The 17,500-nt window shown below is 45.9% G+C and overlaps 1 protein-coding gene across 1 annotated transcript in view; it reads left to right on the top strand.

Annotated features, from left to right (window-relative positions):
- Window positions 1–16,641, top strand: part of TBRG4 (transforming growth factor beta regulator 4) — a 25,387-nt gene extending 8,746 nt beyond the window's left edge. The window contains exons 4-8 of the mRNA XM_081344932.1: window positions 9,106–9,250; window positions 11,732–11,977; window positions 12,535–12,634; window positions 15,288–15,402; window positions 16,440–16,641. Coding sequence (XP_081201058.1) covers window positions 9,106–9,250; window positions 11,732–11,977; window positions 12,535–12,634; window positions 15,288–15,402; window positions 16,440–16,541 — 708 coding nt within the window. The 3' untranslated portion in view covers window positions 16,542–16,641. The remainder of the gene's footprint in view (window positions 1–9,105; window positions 9,251–11,731; window positions 11,978–12,534; window positions 12,635–15,287; window positions 15,403–16,439) is intronic.
- Window positions 16,642–17,500: the final 859 nt, after the last annotated feature.

Genomic DNA, 17,500 nt, shown 5'->3' with positions numbered 1-17,500 from the left:
CAGCTCATTATTTGTGCAAATTATTCAAATTGCTAATAAAGAATTTGGGAGGCTAAGATGATCATTTCGAACTATTTATGTTCTCATCAGTTAGTCATACCCTTTATCTGAGATTCGAACCCGGGCTGATTGTATATCAGGGAGTGTTTTAACCTCCTGAGCCACAGGTTCTGTCTCTCTTATATTAGCTAGAAGGCAAGGCAAATGTATGTTTAAGTATTTGTCAAGGCTTTTTTGAATGGACCTTGCTAATTAACTCTTTCATTCCTGTTTTGGCCCGGCTCAGGGCTTATCCACAGGAACTAGTCAACTTATGACAGCTCATTATTTGTGCAAATTATTCAAATTGCTAATAAAGAATTTGGGAGGCTAAGATGATCATTTCGAACTATTTATGTTCTCATCAGTTAGTCATACCCTTTATCTGAGATTCGAACCCGGGCTGATTGTATATCAGGGAGTGTTTTAACCTCCTGAGCCACAGGTTCTGTCTCTCTTATATTAGCTAGAAGGCAAGGCAAATGTATGTTTAAGTATTTGTCAAGGCTTTTTTGAATGGACCTTGCTAATTAACTCTTTCATTCCTGTTTTGGCCCGGCTCAGGGCTTATCCACAGGAACTAGTCAACTTATGACAGCTCATTATTTGTGCAAATTATTCAAATTGCTAATAAAGAATTTGGGAGGCTAAGATGATCATTTCGAACTATTTATGTTCTCATCAGTTAGTCATACCCTTTATCTGAGATTCGAACCCGGGCTGATTGTATATCAGGGAGTGTTTTAACCTCCTGAGCCACAGGTTCTGTCTCTCTTATATTAGCTAGAAGGCAAGGCAAATGTATGTTTAAGTATTTGTCAAGGCTTTTTTGAATGGACCTTGCTAATTAACTCTTTCATTCCTGTTTTGGCCCGGCTCAGGGCTTATCCACAGGAACTAGTCAACTTATGACAGCTCATTATTTGTGCAAATTATTCAAATTGCTAATAAAGAATTTGGGAGGCTAAGATGATCATTTCGAACTATTTATGTTCTCATCAGTTAGTCATACCCTTTATCTGAGATTCGAACCCGGGCTGATTGTATATCAGGGAGTGTTTTAACCTCCTGAGCCACAGGTTCTGTCTCTCTTATATTAGCTAGAAGGCAAGGCAAATGTATGTTTAAGTATTTGTCAAGGCTTTTTTGAATGGACCTTGCTAATTAACTCTTTCATTCCTGTTTTGGCCCGGCTCAGGGCTTATCCACAGGAACTAGTCAACTTATGACAGCTCATTATTTGTGCAAATTATTCAAATTGCTAATAAAGAATTTGGGAGGCTAAGATGATCATTTCGAACTATTTATGTTCTCATCAGTTAGTCATACCCTTTATCTGAGATTCGAACCCGGGCTGATTGTATATCAGGGAGTGTTTTAACCTCCTGAGCCACAGGTTCTGTCTCTCTTATATTAGCTAGAAGGCAAGGCAAATGTATGTTTAAGTATTTGTCAAGGCTTTTTTGAATGGACCTTGCTAATTAACTCTTTCATTCCTGTTTTGGCCCGGCTCAGGGCTTATCCACAGGAACTAGTCAACTTATGACAGCTCATTATTTGTGCAAATTATTCAAATTGCTAATAAAGAATTTGGGAGGCTAAGATGATCATTTCGAACTATTTATGTTCTCATCAGTTAGTCATACCCTTTATCTGAGATTCGAACCCGGGCTGATTGTATATCAGGGAGTGTTTTAACCTCCTGAGCCACAGGTTCTGTCTCTCTTATATTAGCTAGAAGGCAAGGCAAATGTATGTTTAAGTATTTGTCAAGGCTTTTTTGAATGGACCTTGCTAATTAACTCTTTCATTCCTGTTTTGGCCCGGCTCAGGGCTTATCCACAGGAACTAGTCAACTTATGACAGCTCATTATTTGTGCAAATTATTCAAATTGCTAATAAAGAATTTGGGAGGCTAAGATGATCATTTCGAACTATTTATGTTCTCATCAGTTAGTCATACCCTTTATCTGAGATTCGAACCCGGGCTGATTGTATATCAGGGAGTGTTTTAACCTCCTGAGCCACAGGTTCTGTCTCTCTTATATTAGCTAGAAGGCAAGGCAAATGTATGTTTAAGTATTTGTCAAGGCTTTTTTGAATGGACCTTGCTAATTAACTCTTTCATTCCTGTTTTGGCCCGGCTCAGGGCTTATCCACAGGAACTAGTCAACTTATGACAGCTCATTATTTGTGCAAATTATTCAAATTGCTAATAAAGAATTTGGGAGGCTAAGATGATCATTTCGAACTATTTATGTTCTCATCAGTTAGTCATACCCTTTATCTGAGATTCGAACCCGGGCTGATTGTATATCAGGGAGTGTTTTAACCTCCTGAGCCACAGGTTCTGTCTCTCTTATATTAGCTAGAAGGCAAGGCAAATGTATGTTTAAGTATTTGTCAAGGCTTTTTTGAATGGACCTTGCTAATTAACTCTTTCATTCCTGTTTTGGCCCGGCTCAGGGCTTATCCACAGGAACTAGTCAACTTATGACAGCTCATTATTTGTGCAAATTATTCAAATTGCTAATAAAGAATTTGGGAGGCTAAGATGATCATTTCGAACTATTTATGTTCTCATCAGTTAGTCATACCCTTTATCTGAGATTCGAACCCGGGCTGATTGTATATCAGGGAGTGTTTTAACCTCCTGAGCCACAGGTTCTGTCTCTCTTATATTAGCTAGAAGGCAAGGCAAATGTATGTTTAAGTATTTGTCAAGGCTTTTTTGAATGGACCTTGCTAATTAACTCTTTCATTCCTGTTTTGGCCCGGCTCAGGGCTTATCCACAGGAACTAGTCAACTTATGACAGCTCATTATTTGTGCAAATTATTCAAATTGCTAATAAAGAATTTGGGAGGCTAAGATGATCATTTCGAACTATTTATGTTCTCATCAGTTAGTCATACCCTTTATCTGAGATTCGAACCCGGGCTGATTGTATATCAGGGAGTGTTTTAACCTCCTGAGCCACAGGTTCTGTCTCTCTTATATTAGCTAGAAGGCAAGGCAAATGTATGTTTAAGTATTTGTCAAGGCTTTTTTGAATGGACCTTGCTAATTAACTCTTTCATTCCTGTTTTGGCCCGGCTCAGGGCTTATCCACAGGAACTAGTCAACTTATGACAGCTCATTATTTGTGCAAATTATTCAAATTGCTAATAAAGAATTTGGGAGGCTAAGATGATCATTTCGAACTATTTATGTTCTCATCAGTTAGTCATACCCTTTATCTGAGATTCGAACCCGGGCTGATTGTATATCAGGGAGTGTTTTAACCTCCTGAGCCACAGGTTCTGTCTCTCTTATATTAGCTAGAAGGCAAGGCAAATGTATGTTTAAGTATTTGTCAAGGCTTTTTTGAATGGACCTTGCTAATTAACTCTTTCATTCCTGTTTTGGCCCGGCTCAGGGCTTATCCACAGGAACTAGTCAACTTATGACAGCTCATTATTTGTGCAAATTATTCAAATTGCTAATAAAGAATTTGGGAGGCTAAGATGATCATTTCGAACTATTTATGTTCTCATCAGTTAGTCATACCCTTTATCTGAGATTCGAACCCGGGCTGATTGTATATCAGGGAGTGTTTTAACCTCCTGAGCCACAGGTTCTGTCTCTCTTATATTAGCTAGAAGGCAAGGCAAATGTATGTTTAAGTATTTGTCAAGGCTTTTTTGAATGGACCTTGCTAATTAACTCTTTCATTCCTGTTTTGGCCCGGCTCAGGGCTTATCCACAGGAACTAGTCAACTTATGACAGCTCATTATTTGTGCAAATTATTCAAATTGCTAATAAAGAATTTGGGAGGCTAAGATGATCATTTCGAACTATTTATGTTCTCATCAGTTAGTCATACCCTTTATCTGAGATTCGAACCCGGGCTGATTGTATATCAGGGAGTGTTTTAACCTCCTGAGCCACAGGTTCTGTCTCTCTTATATTAGCTAGAAGGCAAGGCAAATGTATGTTTAAGTATTTGTCAAGGCTTTTTTGAATGGACCTTGCTAATTAACTCTTTCATTCCTGTTTTGGCCCGGCTCAGGGCTTATCCACAGGAACTAGTCAACTTATGACAGCTCATTATTTGTGCAAATTATTCAAATTGCTAATAAAGAATTTGGGAGGCTAAGATGATCATTTCGAACTATTTATGTTCTCATCAGTTAGTCATACCCTTTATCTGAGATTCGAACCCGGGCTGATTGTATATCAGGGAGTGTTTTAACCTCCTGAGCCACAGGTTCTGTCTCTCTTATATTAGCTAGAAGGCAAGGCAAATGTATGTTTAAGTATTTGTCAAGGCTTTTTTGAATGGACCTTGCTAATTAACTCTTTCATTCCTGTTTTGGCCCGGCTCAGGGCTTATCCACAGGAACTAGTCAACTTATGACAGCTCATTATTTGTGCAAATTATTCAAATTGCTAATAAAGAATTTGGGAGGCTAAGATGATCATTTCGAACTATTTATGTTCTCATCAGTTAGTCATACCCTTTATCTGAGATTCGAACCCGGGCTGATTGTATATCAGGGAGTGTTTTAACCTCCTGAGCCACAGGTTCTGTCTCTCTTATATTAGCTAGAAGGCAAGGCAAATGTATGTTTAAGTATTTGTCAAGGCTTTTTTGAATGGACCTTGCTAATTAACTCTTTCATTCCTGTTTTGGCCCGGCTCAGGGCTTATCCACAGGAACTAGTCAACTTATGACAGCTCATTATTTGTGCAAATTATTCAAATTGCTAATAAAGAATTTGGGAGGCTAAGATGATCATTTCGAACTATTTATGTTCTCATCAGTTAGTCATACCCTTTATCTGAGATTCGAACCCGGGCTGATTGTATATCAGGGAGTGTTTTAACCTCCTGAGCCACAGGTTCTGTCTCTCTTATATTAGCTAGAAGGCAAGGCAAATGTATGTTTAAGTATTTGTCAAGGCTTTTTTGAATGGACCTTGCTAATTAACTCTTTCATTCCTGTTTTGGCCCGGCTCAGGGCTTATCCACAGGAACTAGTCAACTTATGACAGCTCATTATTTGTGCAAATTATTCAAATTGCTAATAAAGAATTTGGGAGGCTAAGATGATCATTTCGAACTATTTATGTTCTCATCAGTTAGTCATACCCTTTATCTGAGATTCGAACCCGGGCTGATTGTATATCAGGGAGTGTTTTAACCTCCTGAGCCACAGGTTCTGTCTCTCTTATATTAGCTAGAAGGCAAGGCAAATGTATGTTTAAGTATTTGTCAAGGCTTTTTTGAATGGACCTTGCTAATTAACTCTTTCATTCCTGTTTTGGCCCGGCTCAGGGCTTATCCACAGGAACTAGTCAACTTATGACAGCTCATTATTTGTGCAAATTATTCAAATTGCTAATAAAGAATTTGGGAGGCTAAGATGATCATTTCGAACTATTTATGTTCTCATCAGTTAGTCATACCCTTTATCTGAGATTCGAACCCGGGCTGATTGTATATCAGGGAGTGTTTTAACCTCCTGAGCCACAGGTTCTGTCTCTCTTATATTAGCTAGAAGGCAAGGCAAATGTATGTTTAAGTATTTGTCAAGGCTTTTTTGAATGGACCTTGCTAATTAACTCTTTCATTCCTGTTTTGGCCCGGCTCAGGGCTTATCCACAGGAACTAGTGAACTTATGACAGCTCATTATTTGTGCAAATTATTCAAATTGCTAATAAAGAATTTGGGAGGCTAAGATGATCATTTCGAACTATTTATGTTCTCATCAGTTAGTCATACCCTTTATCTGAGATTCGAACCCGGGCTGATTGTATATCAGGGAGTGTTTTAACCTCCTGAGCCACAGGTTCTGTCTCTCTTATATTAGCTAGAAGGCAAGGCAAATGTATGTTTAAGTATTTGTCAAGGCTTTTTTGAATGGACCTTGCTAATTAACTCTTTCATTCCTGTTTTGGCCCGGCTCAGGGCTTATCCACAGGAACTAGTCAACTTATGACAGCTCATTATTTGTGCAAATTATTCAAATTGCTAATAAAGAATTTGGGAGGCTAAGATGATCATTTCGAACTATTTATGTTCTCATCAGTTAGTCATACCCTTTATCTGAGATTCGAACCCGGGCTGATTGTATATCAGGGAGTGTTTTAACCTCCTGAGCCACAGGTTCTGTCTCTCTTATATTAGCTAGAAGGCAAGGCAAATGTATGTTTAAGTATTTGTCAAGGCTTTTTTGAATGGACCTTGCTAATTAACTCTTTCATTCCTGTTTTGGCCCGGCTCAGGGCTTATCCACAGGAACTAGTCAACTTATGACAGCTCATTATTTGTGCAAATTATTCAAATTGCTAATAAAGAATTTCTGACTCCTTAGTCGTCATCAGTCAGCTATACTAAGGAGTCAGAAATGCATCTCAGTTTCCCTTTAATTCTTTGTTAGTAATTTACACAAATATATGAATTGTCCGGTGTGACTACTGCCTGTTTGATAGCCTTCAAGATAGGCTGAAAACAGGAAATAAAGATTTGCCCCATGTTTGGGGCCTAGCAAGGTAATCTAAATAGTTAACATTTGAAACATATATATATATATATATATATATATATATATATATATATATATATATATATATATATATATATATATATATATATATATATATATATATATATATATATATATATATATATATATGCATATGTATGCATATATATGTATGTGTATATATATGTATGTATTTATATATATATTTATATATTTGTCAAATGTTAACTATTTAGATTACCTTGCTAGGCCCCAAACATGGGGCAAATATTTCCTGTTTTCAGCCTATCTTGAAGGCCATCGAACAGGCTGTAGTCACACCGGACAGTTCATATATTTGTGTAAATTACTAACATTTATATATTTATATATTTATATATTTATATATTTATATATTTATATATTTTTATATATATATATATATATATATATATATATATATATATATATATATATATATATATATATATATATATATATATATATATATGTATATATGTATATATGTATATATGTATATATGTATATATGTATATATGTATATATGTATATATGTATATGTATATGTGTGTGTGTGTCTGTGTCTGTGTGTGTGTGTCTGTGTGTGTGTGTGTTTGTGTGTGTGTTAAAATATTTGTCAAGTCATTTGAATATGCCTTGCTAATTAAATCTTTCTTTCCTGTTTGGCCTAACTCAAGACTATCCACAGGTTATAGTCACAACTTATGACAGCTCATTATTTGTGTAAATTATTCAAATTGCTAATAAAGAATTTATTTTATTTATTTTAGCCTCCCTAAAAAAATTCTTTATTAGCAATTTGAATAATTTATATATGTGTGTGTCTGTGTGTGTATACGTGTGTAGATGTGTGTGTATATATGTGTGTGTGTGTGTGTGTGTGTGTGTATATGTATATGTATACGTATATATATATACATAAAGTAAAGGTAAAGGTTCCCCCGCACATGCGTGCTAGTCATTTCCGACTCTCGGGGCCGGTGCTCATCTCCGTTTCAAAGCCCAAGAGCCAGCGCTTGTCCGAGGACGTCTCCGTGGTCATGTGGCTGGCATGACTAGACGCCAAAGGCGCACGGAACGCTGTTACCTTCCCACCGGAGCGGTCCCTATTTTCCTACTTGCATTTTTTACGTGCTTTCGAACTGCTAGGTTGGCAGAAGCTGGGACGCGTAACAGGCGCTCTCACTGTTACGCGGCACTCGGGATTCGACCCGCCAAACTGCCGACCTTCTGATCGACAAGCTCAGCGTCCTAACCCACTGAGCCACCGCGTCCCTTTTTTAAAGCAGAATAGAGAATAGAAAACAGAATAGAGTAGAATAGAAAATGTGGAATGGGAATGGAATAGAATTATTTTATTTATTTATTTTATTTATTTTAATCCCATTTATATCCCGCCCTTCTCCGAAGACTCAGGGCGGCTTACAAGCTTAGCAGTAGAATAGAGTAGAAAAGAAAATGGAATATGGAATGGAAGAGAACAGAATAGACCATTGGATAGAATAGAATATTTTAATGGGATATTTTAACAGAATGTCGAATATCGAATAGAACAGAAAAATAGAAAAAATAAAATAAAATATAAAGAAGGGAGGAAGGGAAAGAGGAAGGAAGAAAAGGGAAGGAAGGGAAAGGAGGAAGGAAGAAGAAGGGAAAGAGGAAGGAAGGAAAGGGAAAGAAGGAAGGAAGGAAAAGAAAGGAAGGGGATGGGGAGGAAGGAAGGAAGAAGGAAGGAAGGGAAGGAAGGAGATGGGGAGGAAGGAAGGAAGGCAAATAAGGAAAGGAAGGAAGGAGATGGGGAGGAAGGAAAAGGAAGAAAGGAAAGGCAAAGAGGAAGGAGATGGGGAGGAAGGAAGGAAAAGGAAGGAAAAGGAAGGAAAAGAAGGAATGGAAGGAAAGAAAGGAGGAAGGAGTAAATGGGAAGGAAGGAAAAGGAGGAAAGGAAGAAGGAAAAAGGAAGGAAGGGAAAGGAACAAAGGAAGGAAGGAGATGGGGAGGAAGGAAGGAAAAGAATGGAAGGAGAGGAAAGGGAAGGAAGAAGGAAGAAAAGGGAAGGAAGGGAAAGGAGGAAGGAAGAAGAAGGGGAAGAGGAAGGAAGGAAAGGGAAAGGAGGAAGGAAGGAAAAGAAAGGAAGGGGATGGGGAGGAAGGAAGGAAGAAGGAAGGAAGGGAAGGAAGGAGATGGGGAGGAAGGAAGGAAGGCAAATAAGGAAAGGAAGGAAGGAGATGGGGAGGAAGGAAAAGGAAGAAAGGAAAGGCAAAGAGGAAGGAGATGGGGAGGAAGGAAGGAAAAGGAAGGAACAAAGGAAGGGGGAGAAGCCAGGCAGACGCAGAGCCCTAGAAGGAACTTGCAAGGGGAGTCACCGGAAAAGACGTCCGACCGGCGAGATCTCGGGGGCGCATTCACAGGAAGTAGGAAGAGAGGCGTACAAGCCGGGCCGGGGATGAAACGCCCCCCCACCCCTTTCCTCGCTTCACTCTCTCCCTTCTGCCCTTCGCCCTCTTCTCTCCTCCAGAGCCACCACATCCTGGACGGTCAACTCGGCAGCCTCGATCCTTCCTCGCTGGTCGACCTGGTCTGGTCGTTGTGCGTCTTGCAGCAAGCGGAAGCCGTCCACTTCCAGAGCGTTTTGCTGCCCACGTTTTACTCCCCTTTCTTCGGTAGGAAGAGTTTGAAGTCCGTCCGAAGCCGGGTCCGGTGAGGGCGGGTGGGGAGTTTACTAGCTTGGAGTAAACTTACTATCGGATTACTCCGCCCCCCCCACACACACACGGCCTCCTCAGCGTGGTACACTGACTTGAGCGGGGGGGGTTGGACTGGATGACCTCCGAGGTCCCGTCCGCCTCCATGAGTATGATTCTGTAAGGGTGGCCCGCTCGAGCAAGGGGTTGGATTAGATGACCTCTGAGGTCCCATTCACCTTCATGAGTATGATTCTGTAAGGGTCGCCCGCTCGAGCATGGGGTTGGACTAGATGACCTCTGAGGTCCCGTCCACCTCCATGAGTCTATGATCCTTTAAAGGTTGCCTGCCTGAGCATGGGGTTGGACTAGATGACCTCTGAGGTCCCGTCCACCTCCATGAGTCTATGATCCTTTCAAGGTTGCCTGCCTGAGCATGGGGTTGGACTAGATGACCTCTGAGGTCCCGTCCACCTCCATGAGTCTATGATTCTTTAAAGGTTGCCTGCCTGAGCATGGGGTTGGACTAGATGACCTCTGAGGTCCCATTCACCTTCATCAGTATGATTCTGTAAGGGTCGCCCGCTCGAGCATGGGGTTGGACTAGATGACCTCTGAGGTCCCATTCACCTTCATCAGTATGATTCTGTAAGGGTCGCCCGCTCGAGCATGGGGTTGGACTAGATGACCTCTGAGGTCCCGTCCACCTCCATGAGTCTATGATCCTTTAAAGGTTGCCTGCCTGAGCATGGGGTTGGACTAGATGACCTCTGAGGTCCCGTCCACCTCCATGAGTCTATGATTCTTTAAAAGTTGCCCACTCAAGCATGGGGTTGGACTGGATGACCTCCGGGGTCCCATCCGCCTCCATGAGTATGATTCTGTAAGGGTGGCCCGCTCGAGCAAGGGGTTGGACTAGATGACCTCTGAGGTCCCATTCACCTTCATCAGTATGATTCTGTAAGGGTCGCCCGCTCGAGCATGGGGTTGGACTAGATGACCTCTGAGGTCCCGTCCACCTCCATGAGTCTATGATCCTTTAAAGGTTGCCTGCCTGAGCATGGGGTTGGACTAGATGACCTCTGAGGTCCCGTCCACCTCCATGAGTCTATGATTCTTTAAAGGTTGCCCGCCCGAGCATGGGGTTGGACTGGATGACCTCTGAGGTCCCATCCAACTCCATGAGTCTATGGTTCTTTAAAGGTTGCCCGCCCGAGCATGGGGTTGGACTGGATGACCTCCGGGGCCCCGTCCGCCTCCATGAGTAGGATTCTGTAAGGGTGGCCTGCTCGAGCAAGGGGTTGGACTAGATGACCTCTGAGGTCCCATTCACCTTCATGAGTATCATTCTGTAAGGGTCGCCCGTTTGAGCAGGGGGTTGGACTAGATGGCCTGTGAGGTCCCGTCCACCTCCATGAGTATGATTCTCTAAGGGTCGCCTGTTTGAGCAGGGGGTTGGACTAGATGGCCTCTGAGGTCCCGTCCACCTCCATGAGTCTATGATTCTTTAAAGGTTGCCCGCCCGAGCATGGGGTTGGACTAGATGACCTCTGAGGTCCCGTCCACCTCCATGAGTCTATGATTCTTTAAAGGTTACCCGCTCAAGCATGGGGTTGGACTGGATGACCTCTGAGGTCCCGTCCATGAGTCTATGATTCTTTAAAGGCTGCCTGCTCAAGCAAGGGGTTGGACTAGATGACCCCTGAGGTCCCGTCCACCTCCATTCGTTTATGATTCTGTAAAGGGTTGCCCGTTTGAGCAGGGAGTTGGACTGGATGACCTCCGAGGTCCCATCCACCTCCATGAGTCTATGATTCCGTAGGGGTCGCCCGTTTCAGCAGGGGGTTGGAGTAGATGACCTCCGAGGTCCCGTCCACCTCCACAGGTCTATTATTCTGTAGGGGTCGCCCGCTCGAGCAGGGGGCTGGACTAGATGACCTCCGAGGTCCCGTCCACCTCCATGAGTCTTAACGATTCCTTCAGGGTTAAGGGTTCGAGTTATTCTCTGAAAAGAGAGTGAAGGAAAAGGAAAGGAATGGAAAGAGACGGGAGGGAAGGGAGGGAAGAAGGAAGGAAGGAAGGAAGGAAATACAGGGAGGGAGGGGGATGGAAGGAAGGAAGGAGAAGAGGGAGGGAGGAAAATCATGGAAGGAAGGAAGGAATACAGGGAGGGAGGGGGAAGGAAGGAAGTCATGGAAGGAAAGAAGGAAAAGGAGGAAGGGAGGAAAGTCACGGAAGGAAGGAACGAAGGAAGGAAACGAGGGAAATCTAGAGAAGGAGGGCAGGAGAAAGACGGGGGAAAAAAAAACCAACGTCGAGAGGCCGCTGGGGTGCCCCGAAGCACTCCTTTTGCCTCCCAGCGAGGGGACGCGGGGAGGAGGAGGAGGGGGGGCAGACTGGATGGCCTCCCGAGGTCCCTTCCCGGCCCTATTCCTTCCGCGCCCGTTTCCCCCTCCGCAGGCAACTGGACGCCGGCTCGTCAGAACGCCTGGCTGAAGCTGATGCACATCAACGCCACGGCCCAGCTGGAGTCTCCCGGTTACGCCGGCCCCTTCCTCCCGCCGGACCGGCTGACCCTCCAGGATTTGGGGCTGACCCGGACCCCGACTTCCCTCCAGACCGACGTCAACGCCGTCCTCGCCAAAGTGGCCGGCGAGGAGGCGAGGCTCCGCTTCAACGTGGAGACGCCGTACGGCTGGAAACTCGGTGAGACCCACACACAAACACACACACACACGGTTTTGGGGAGGGTGGGAGAATCCCCTTCGCTCCCGACCTCCAGGTAGAACCTCGGCCTCGGATTTCCCCGTGTGCTTCGAACGTGCGACGCCGGCCTTTCCGTCGCTAAGCGAGACGCGGGTGCGGTGAGTTTTTGACCCCCCGTTTTAACGACCGTTTCCCCTCGTTCCTCCCCTCCCCGCACCACGGGGGGGGGAGTGGGAATTCAGACGCTTGGCAAACCGACTCGTCTTTACGACAGTTGCATGTTTCTCCTTTTGCGACCGTCAGATGGCGCGGGGGAGGGGGGGAAAGCCCGATTCGCTTCCAAACTTCCTGCCTGCAGGGGTTCGCTTAAGGGACCTGGGGGGTGGGGTTGGGGGCAGTGAGATCATCCAATCGGGGCAACAACCTCCTCGGAAGGGAATCGTCTCGCTTAGCAGGAGAATTTGGTGGGGTAGGGGTGTGCCTTCGTGGTCGCAAAGCGAAGATTTTCCCCCGGTACGGAAACAAAAGGCGGGGGGGGGTTCTCTCTCTCTTTGCAGACGCCGAGATGGTGCTGGACTCCGAAAACAACCCGCTCACGGGGGTCGAGCTTCAGGCTTCCTCGGGGGAGCAGCCGTCTACGGAGGCGGGGTGCAGAAGGTGAGAGACTTCCTAGAGGTAGGAAAGGTGTAGGGGGGGGGGTTAAGGAGGAGGTGTTTACTACCCCAGAAGTAGCCAGGTAGTAAAAATAGATAGATGATAGATAGATAGATAGATAGATAGATAGATAGATAGATAGATAGATGATAGATAGATAGATAGATAGATAGATAGATAGATAGATAGATAGATAGATAGATAAGATATAGTGAAAGATGATATAGATGATAGATAAATAAGAGACAGATAGAAAGATGATATCGATGTTGCGGACGTCTCATGACCCAACTAGGGAACGTCATCATGCTGGGAGGAAGGAGGAGGAGGAGGAGGAGGAGGAGGAAGAAAGACTGGGGGGGGGTCCTCAGAAGCACAATCTCCCCCCCCTGCCCACATGTGATCCTTTCTCTGAGTTGATTGGTTGATTATTCTTATTTCTCTTTCCTTCCTCCCTCCCTCCCTCCCTCCCTACCTTCTTTCTCCTTCCTTCCTTCTTTCTCCCTCCCTTTTTCCTTCGTCCTTCCATCCTGCCTTCTCTCTCTCCTTCCTTCTTTGTCCTTCCTTCCTCCCTTTCCTTCCTCCCTCCCTCCTCCCTTCTTTGTCCTCCCTCCCTCCCTCTTTTTTCCATCCTTCCTTTTTTATTCCTTTCTTCCTTCCTTCCTTCCTTCCTTCCGTCCTTCATCCCTCCCTCCCTTTTGTCTCCCCTTCATTTCTTCCCTTTCTCCTTCTCTTTGTACTTTTTTCCTTTCTTTCCTTGTCCTTCCTCATTCCATCCCTCCCTTCTTTCTCCTCCCTCCCTTTCTTTGTTTGTTCTTCCTTTCTTTTTCTCCTTCCTTCCTCCTTCCTTCCCTCTGTCCTTCATCCCTCCCTCCCTTCTGTCTCTCCTTCCTTCCTTCCTTCCTTCCTTCCTTCCTCCCTCCCTCCCTTTTGTCTCTCCTTCCTTCCTTCCTTCCTTCCTCCCTTCCTTCCTCCCTCCCTTCCTTCCTTCATCCCTCCCTCCCTTTTGTCTCTCCTTCCTTCCTTCCTCCCTTCCTCCCTTTTGTCTCTCCTTCCTTCCTTCCTTGCTTCCTTCCTTCCTTCCTTCATCCCTCCCTCCCTTTTGTCTCTCCTTCCTTCCTTCCTTCATCCCTCCCTCCCTTTTGTCTCTCCTTCCTTCCTTCCTTCCTTCCTTCCTCCCTTCCTCCCTTTTGTCTCTCCTTCCTTCCTTCCTTGCTTCCTTCCTTCCTTCCTTCATCCCTCCCTCCCTTTTGTCTCTCCTTCCTTCCTTCCTTCATCCCTCCCTCCCTTTTCTCTCCCTTCCTTCCTTCCTTCCTTCCTTCATCCCTACCTCCCTTTTGTCTCTCCTTCCTTCCTTCCTTCCTTCATCCCTCCCTCCCTTTTGTCTCTCCTTCCTTCCTTCCTTCCTTGCTTCCTTCCTTCCTTCATCCCTACCTCCCTTTTGTCTCTCCTTCCTTCCTTCCTTCCTTCCTTCCTTCCTTCCTTCCTTCCTTCCTTTCTTCATCCCTCCCTCCCTTTTGTCTCTCCTTCCTTCCTTCCTTCCTTCATCCCTACCTCCCTTTTGTCTCTCCTTCCTTCCTTCCTTCCTTTCTTCCTTCCTTCATCCCTACCTCCCTTTTGTCTCTCCTTCCTTCCTTCCTTCCTTCCTTCCTTCCTTCCTTCCTTCCTTCCTTCCTTCCTTCATCCCTCCCTCCCTTTTGTCTCTCCTTCTTTCCTTCCTTCCTTCATCCCTACCTCCCTTTTGTCTCTCCTTCCTTCCTTCCTTCCTTCCTTCATCCCTCCCTCCCTTTTGTCTCTCCTTCCTTCCTTCCTTCCTTCCTTCATCCCTCCCTCCCTTTTGTCTCTCCTTCCTTCCTTCCTTCCTTCCTTCATCCTTACCTCCCTTTTGTCTCTCCTTCCTTCCTTCCTTCCTTCATCCCTCCCTCCCTTTTGTCTCTCCTTCCTTCCTTCCTTCCTTCATCCCTACCTCCCTTTTGTCTCTCCTTCCTTCCTTCCTTCCTTCCTTCCTTCCTTCCTTCATCCCTCCCTCCCTTTTGTCTCTCCTTCCTTCCTTCCTTCCTTCATCCCTCCCTCCCTTTTGTCTCTCCTTCCTTCCTTCCTTCCTTCCTTCCTTCATCCCTCCCTCCCTTTTGTCTCTCCTTCCTTCCTTCCTTCATCCCTCCCTCCCTTTTGTCTCTCCTTCCTTCCTTCCTTCCTTCATCCCTGCCTCCCTTTTGTCTCTCCTTCCTTCCTTCCTTCCTTCCTTCATCCCTCCCTCCCTTTTGTCTCTCCTTCCTTCCTTCCTTCATCCCTCCCTCCCTTTTGTCTCTCCTTCCTTCCTTCCTTCCTTCATCCCTCCCTCCCTTTTGTCTCTCCTTCCTTCCTTCCTTCCTTCCTTCCTTCATCCCTCCCTCCCTTTTGTCTCTCCTTCCTTCCTTCCTTCATCCCTCCCTCCCTTTTGTCTCTCCTTCCTTCCTTCCTTCCTTCATCCCTGCCTCCCTTTTGTCTCTCCTTCCTTCCTTCCTTCCTTCCTTCATCCCTCCCTCCCTTTTGTCTCTCCTTCCTTCCTTCCTTCATCCCTCCCTCCCTTTTGTCTCTCCTTCCTTCCTTCCTTCCTTCATCCCTGCCTCCCTTTTGTCTCTCCTTCCTTCCTTCCTTCCTTCCTTCTCCGAGACAGGCTTGCTTTTCTCCTCTGGGAATTCCCCAATTTCAGCAGCCGGAGTAAAGATCTTCTGGGCCGCTTCGTCATGGCCCGACGGCACATCCAAACCGCTGGCTTTCTGGTGGTCGAGGTGAGTCCGGGATAGATGACCTCCAGGGTCCCTTCCGGCTCTGCCCTTCCATGATTCTTGAAGGCTCTCCCGCTTGAGCAGGGGGTTGGACTAGATGACCTCCGAGGTCCCTTCCAACTCGGTCATTCTATGATTCCGGAAGGGTCTTCTGGTTGAGCAAGGGGGTTGGGCTAGATGACCTCCAGGGTCCCTTCCACCTCTGTCCTTCCGTGATTCTGTCGGGGTCTCCTGCTCGAGCACGGGGGCTGGACTAGATGAGCTCCGAGGTCCCTTCCCACTCTTGTCATTCTATGATTCTGTCAGGGTCTCTTGCTCGAGCACGAGGGATGGACTAGATGACCTCCAGGGTCCCTTCCAACTCGGTCATTCTATGATTCCGTCAGGGTCTCTTGCTCGAGCACGGGGGCTGGACTAGATGACCTCCCGGAGTCCCTTTCAACTCTGTCATTCTATGATTCTGGAAGGATCTCCTGCCTGAGCAGCGGGTTGGACTAGATGACCTCCCAGGTCCCTTCCATCTCTGTCATTTCGTGATTGTGTGAGACTCTCCTGCTCGAGCACGGGGGCTGGACTAGATGAGCTCCGAGGTCCCTTCCAACTCTTGTCATTCTATGATTCCGTCAGGGTCTCTTGCTTGAGCACGAGGGATGGACTAGATGACCTCCAGGGTCCCTTCCAACTCGGTCATTCTATGATTCCGTCAGGGTCTCTTGCTCGAGCACGGGGGCTGGACTAGATGACCTCCCGGGGTCCCTTCCAACTCTGTCATTCTATGATTCTGGAAGGATCTCCTGCCTGAGCAGCGGGTTGGACTAGATGACCTCCCGGGGTCCCTTCCAACTCTGTCCTTCATTGATTCTGTAAGGATCTCCTGCTTGAGCAGCGGGCTGGACTCGATGACCTCCCGGGGTCCCTTCCACCTCTGTCCTTTCGTGATTGTGCGAGGCTCTCCTGCCTGAGCAGCGGGTTGGACTAGATGACCTCCGAGGTGCCTTCCCACCTCGTCATCTCTCTCCTCCTCTTCCTCCTCCCAACAGGTGCCTTACCACGAGTGGTTCAACCTGAACACGGACTGGAAGAAAAGCCAATATCTCAAAGACAAGATCCAGAAAGCCGTGGCCAAAGATCTGGCGGGATAAGAACTCGGCGCCGGGAACGTTTTCTCGAAAAGGGGATCGGATTGGACGGCTCGGCCCTGTTGCCCGGAGTGGGGATTCGGGTGGGGGGGGGGGCGTTTGAGGAAGAAGAGGAGGAGGAGGAGACTTTCCTACGGGAAGCGAGTGTGAAACTCCGGCGGAATTAAAGGAGATATATATCTATATTTTGTTACAGATTTGGCGCCGGCTTCTCTTTCGTGGCCCGATTTTCCGAGTGTGGTTTTTTTGTTTTGTTTTTTTCCCCTCAACGTGGTGGTGGTGGGGGGCGAAGGAGGGGCGGGGGAGCGAGTAACGGCGTAGTAGCGGCCTTTCCCAGCCTCCTCCGCCTCTTCCCCCCCCCCGAGTGCGGTCCTCGATTTAACGGCCCGGATTTACGTCCTCGCGCAAATTTACGTCCTGCCCCAAACGACCCCTTTTATTTGCCCCCCCTCCCCAAAAAAAAGAGAATCTCCTTGTGTCCCCCTTTTCCTCCAGCACACCAGGTCCCGAAACCTCCACCCTTGATTGCCAGAAGGATGCACAAAACACCGCAATCCGCAAGCCCCTTAAGCCATCACCCAGCGGGTTGGGTATCCCTGCCGGTCGCCAGGGAGATAAAAGGCAGGAGGAGGCAGTTTCCACGGCGACCCCGAGGCGACCCCTGCAAAAGCCAATGGGAGGGTTGTTGTTTGTTTTTCCCCCCCCCCTTCCCGGGTCTATCTATCTATCACTGCCTCTCTCTCTATCATTATTAATATCTATCTATCTATCTATCTATCTATCTATCTATCTCTGCATGTCTCTCTATTGTTATTTATGCATTATCTATCTATCTATCTATCTATCTCTGCCTCTCTCTCTATCATTATTAATATCTATCTATCTATCTATCTATCTATCTATCTATCTATCTATCTCTGCATGTCTCTCTATTGTTATTTATGCATTATCTATCTATCTAT

Source organism: Vipera berus, assembly GCF_964194415.1.
Source record: "Vipera berus genome assembly, chromosome: Z".
NCBI lineage: Eukaryota > Metazoa > Chordata > Lepidosauria > Squamata > Viperidae > Vipera > Vipera berus.
This window is presented reverse-complemented; position numbering and strand designations above follow the sequence as displayed.